At 42.0% G+C, this 5,039-nt stretch overlaps 1 protein-coding gene across 6 annotated transcripts in view; it reads right to left on the bottom strand.

The window, feature by feature from the left end:
• mthfd1a (methylenetetrahydrofolate dehydrogenase (NADP+ dependent) 1a, methenyltetrahydrofolate cyclohydrolase, formyltetrahydrofolate synthetase) overlaps positions 1-5,039 on the bottom strand; it is a 66,559-nt gene that overhangs the window by 24,183 nt on the left and 37,337 nt on the right. For all 6 annotated transcript variants that reach the window (XM_070446484.1, XM_070446483.1, XM_024000544.3 and 3 more), the window contains 3 exons: positions 4,739-4,825; positions 2,679-2,813; positions 2,269-2,337 (listed from right to left, as the gene is read on the bottom strand). In XM_070446484.1, the coding sequence (XP_070302585.1) occupies positions 2,269-2,337; positions 2,679-2,813; positions 4,739-4,825 (291 nt within the window). The remainder of the gene's footprint in view (positions 1-2,268; positions 2,338-2,678; positions 2,814-4,738; positions 4,826-5,039) is intronic.

The raw sequence follows: 5,039 nt of genomic DNA, 5'->3' as shown, positions 1-5,039 counted from the left end.
AAAGGTTTTGGCCTTTCTAGGGAGTTTTTCCTAGCCACCGTGCTTCTACACCTGCATTGCTTGCTGTTTGGGGTTTTAGGCTGGGTTTCTGTACAGCACTTTGAGATATCAGCTGATGTAAGAAGGGCTATATAAATAAATTTGATTTGATTTGTCAAGACAAACATACAGTTGCCTGGTGGATATATACAGTACCAGTCAAAAGTTTTGACACACCTACTCATTCAAGGGTTTCTTTATTTTTACTATTTTCTACATTGTAGAATAAAAGTTAAGACATCCAAACTATGAAATAACACATATGGAATAAAAAAGTGTTAAACAAATCAAAATATATTTTATATTTGCGACTTTTCAAAGGAGCCAATTTTTGCCTTGATGACAGCTTTGCACATGCTTGGCATTCTCTCAACCAGCTTCACCTGGAATGCTTTTCCAACAATCTTGAAGGAGTTCCCACATATGCTGAGCACTTGTTGGCTGCTTTTCCTTCACTCTGCAGTCCAACTCATCCCAAACCATCTCAATTGGGTTGAGGTTGGGTATTGTGGAGGCTAGGTCATCTGATGCAGCACTCCATCACTCTCCTTCTTGGTCAAATAGCCCTTACACAGCCTGGAGGTGTGCTGGGTCAGTGTCCTGTTGAAAAAAATTATAGTCCCACTAAGAGCAAACCAGATGGGATGGCGTATTGTTGTAGAATGCTGTGGTAGCCATGCTGGTTAAGTGTGCCTTGATATCTAAATAAATCACTGACAGTGTCACCAGCAAAGCAGCCGCACACCATCACACCTCATCCTCCATGCTTCACGGTGGGAACCACAAATGCGGAGATCATTCATTCACCTACTCTGCGTCTCACAAAGACACGGCGGTTGAAACCAAAAATCTAAAATTTGGACTCATCAGGCCAAAGGACAGATTTCCACCGGTCTAATGTACATTGTTCGTGTATCTTGGCCCAAGCAAGTCTCTTCTTCTTATTGGTGTTCTTTAGTAGTTGTTTCTTTGCAGCAATTCAACCATGAACTCCTGATTCACGCAGTCTCCTCTGAACAGTTGATGTTGAGATGTGTTTGTTTCTTGAACTCTGTGAAGCATTTATTTGGGCTGCAATTTCTGAGGCTGGTAACTCTAATGAACTTATCCTCTGCAGCAGAGGTCACTCTGGATCTTCCTTTTCTTGTGGCGGTCCTCGTGAGAGCCAGTTTCATCATAGGGCATGATGGTTTTTGCAACTGCACTTGAAGAAACTTTCAAAGTTCTTGACATTTTCCGCATTGACTGACCTTCATGTCTTAAAGTAATGATGGACTGTTGTTTCTCTTTGCTTATTTGAGCTGTTCTTGCCATAATATTTTGACGTGGTCTTCTATATATCACCCCTACCTTTTCACAACACAGCTGATTGGCTCAAATGCATTAAGAAGGAAAGACATTTCACAAATTAACTTTTAAAAATGCACACCTGTTCATTGAAATGCATTCCAGATGACTACCTCATGAAGCTGGTTGAGAGAATGGCAAGAGTGTGCAAAGCTGTAATCAAGGCAAAGGGTGACTACTTTAAATAATCTCAAATATATTTTGATTTGTTTAACACTTTTTCGTAGTTTAGATGTCTTCACTATTATTGTACAATGTAGAAAATAATCAAAATAAAGAAAAACCCATGAATGAGTATTTTATTAAATGTTTTACCTTTATTTAACTTGGCAAGTCAGTTAAGAACAAATTCTTATTTACAATGACACCAACCAAACCCGGATGACGCTGGTCCAATTGTGCGCCACCCTATGGGACTCCCAATCACGGCTGGTTGTGATACAGCCTGGATTCAAACCAGGGTGTCTCTAGTGACTCCTCTAGCACTGAGATGCAGTGTCTTAGACCACTGTGCCACTCGAGAGCCCAAGTAGGTGGGTCCAAAGTGAAGCGCTGAGCCGAAACTCTGACGTCATCTATAGCATGTTACTGTATAGCCACTGCATTCCAATTTAGCCATTTATCAGTGCCCAAATCTGTCATTTTGAACCCGTATATGGGTAGGAGTGTAAAGTACTACAATACTCTTTAAAGAGGTATAGATTCAGATGTTTTCGGGGGGACTCCACTGTCCTGACATTAAGGGAAAACTTGTTCCACCATTGGGGTGCACACACACACACACACACACACACACACACACACAAAAGACTTAAGGGTCTAATACGAAATATGAATCATACATTAATCTCATAGATCGGTCTGGGTGTCTGGGTCTCTCACCTCCATGGTCTGCATTAGACTGGACTTCATAGCTTCTCTCATCAACGTGGCCAACACTCCACTAATACCCTGTTGGACGAACACAGCAAGAGACTCTAATAACATGTTATTCACTCGGAAACAATAAGAATAGCACTCGCTTCTGTTGCACACCATGATTGGAAATGATATAGAACAAGCGCCATAAGTGGACACACGTTCGTCCGCAAATCATTATTTGCACACTTGCTAACGCATATCGTAAACTCTTTCTCTTCTTTTCAAATACACATGTACACACACACACACACACACACACACACACACACACACACACAACACACACACACATCAACCACACACACACACACACACACACACACACACACACACACACACACACACACACACACACACACACACACACTGACCATGTCCTCTGTTGTGACTGGCTTCCCCTTGCGGCTGTAGGCCACCACCATCCTGGCCAGGCGGCGCGTCATGTCTCCCAGACTGGTACTGAGGGCCAACACCGCCATCATCTCACTGGCCACAGATCCACTCAGCTGTTTGGAACAAGTTTATTAGATAGAACCTTAAAAATATACCTATTGGCCTACCTACCCGCAGAGAGGTAAGGTATGTGTATACCTTACCTACCAAGGCAGCAGCTTCTCTTCCTGGAGTCCAGCAAAATTAAGGAAGATATACAATTCTAAAAACATTACAATACATTCAACACAGAATTCACAACACACTAAGTGTGTGCCGTCAGGCCAACACTCCACTACCACATATCTACAACGCAAAATCCATGTGTACGTGTGTGTATAGTGAGTATGTTATCATGTGTGTGCATAGTGAGTATGTTATCATGCGTATGTTATCATGCATTTGTGCCTATGTTTGTTTCTTCACAGTCTCCGCTGTTCCATATGGTGTATTTTTATCTGCTTTTAAATCTGATTCTACTGCCTGCATCAGTTACCTGATGTGGAATAGAGTTCCATGTAGTCATGGCTGTATGTGGTACTGTGCACCTCCCATTGTCTGTTCTGGACTTGGGGATTGTGACGAGACCTCCGGGGGCATGTCTTGTGGGGTATGCATGGGTGTCCGAGCTGTGTGCTAGTAGTTTAAACAAACATCTCGGTATGTTCAGCTTGTTCACCCCTTACAAAAACAAGTAACGAGGAAGTCAATCTCTCTTCCACTTTGAGCCATGAGAAATTGACTTGCATGTCATTAATGTTAGCTCTCCATGTACTTTCAAGGGCCAGCCGTGCTGCCCTGTTCAGAGCCAACTGCAATTTTCCCAAGTCCCTCTTTGTGGCACCTGACCACACGACTGAACAGTAGTCCAGGTGCGACAAATCCAGGGCCTGTAGGACCTGCCTTGTTGATAGTGTTGTTAATAAGGCAGAACAGCGCTTTATTATGGACAGACTTCTCCCCATCTTAGCTACTGTTGTATCAATATGTTTTGACCATGACAGTTTACATTCCAGGGTTACTCCATGCAGTTTAGTCATCTCAACTTGCTCAATTTCCACGTTATTCATTATGAGATGTAGTTGAGGTTTAGGATTTAGTGAATGATTTGTCCCAAATACAATGCTTTTAGTTTTAGAAATACTTAGGACTAACTTATTTCTTGCTACCCATTCCGAAACTAACTGCAGCTCTTTGTTAAGTGTTGCAGTCATTTCAGTCGCTGTAGTATCTGATGTGTATAGTGTTGAGTCATCCGCATACATAGACACTCTGGCCTTACTCCAAGCCAGTGGCATGCCGTTAGTAAAGATTGAAAAAAGCAAAGGGCCTAAACAGTTACCCTGGGGAATTCCTGCTTCTACCTGGATTATGTTTGAGAGGCTTCCAATAAAGAACACCCTCTGTGTTCTGTTAGAGAGGTAACTCTTTATCCACATTATAGCAGGGGGTGTAAAACCGTAACACATATGTTTTTCCAGCAGCAGACTATGATTGATAATGTAAAAAGCTACAATGAAGTCTAACAAGACAGCCCCCACAATCATTTGATCATCAATTTCGCTCAGCCAATCGTCAGTCATTTGTGTAAGTGCCGTGCTTGTTGAGTGTCCTTCCCTATATGCGTGCTGAAAGTCTGTTGTCAATTTGTTTACTGTGAAATAGCATTGTATCTGGTCAAAAAAAAAAATCCAGCTTATCTCCGAATCCATTGATCTTTAGTCAATCATGCTTATTCACAGTTGTTTTAAGAGACATTCAGTATCTCTGTGTGTTACATTCAAAATGTCACGGTATACAGTCGCTGATGGAAGAATACTTGTGAATGGATGTTTATGAGGGAATCATTAGTACTCCTCATGTAGCCTGGTCCCAGATCTGTTTGTGCGTTCTTGTCAACTCTTATCATCATTGTCACGCAAATTATCAAACAATAGGAGTTGCCAAGACGATATAAACAGATGTGGGTCCAGGATACACCTCATGATAAGTGACATACCGTCTTGGTCTCTGGATCAATGTCCAAACGGATAAATCGGTATATCTCCTCTGGTTTCAGGGTTTCTGGTTTCTCTATACCCAGTCTCTACAAACACATCACAAGGCAAACAATCATCTGCAAGAATGACAAGACCCCCCCCCAACAAAAATAATGAGCCCTTTAAACATGTCCCCCCACGGCCCATTTGTGGGCTGCTATTCGATTTAAACCCTACATTAAACCCTACATTAAACCCTACATTAAACCCTACATTAAACCCTACATTAAACCCTACATTAAACCCTACATTAAACCCTAC

This window comes from Salvelinus sp. IW2-2015, linkage group LG14, assembly GCF_002910315.2.
Source record: "Salvelinus sp. IW2-2015 linkage group LG14, ASM291031v2, whole genome shotgun sequence".
Taxonomy (NCBI): Eukaryota; Metazoa; Chordata; class Actinopteri; order Salmoniformes; family Salmonidae; genus Salvelinus; species Salvelinus sp. IW2-2015.
This window is presented reverse-complemented; position numbering and strand designations above follow the sequence as displayed.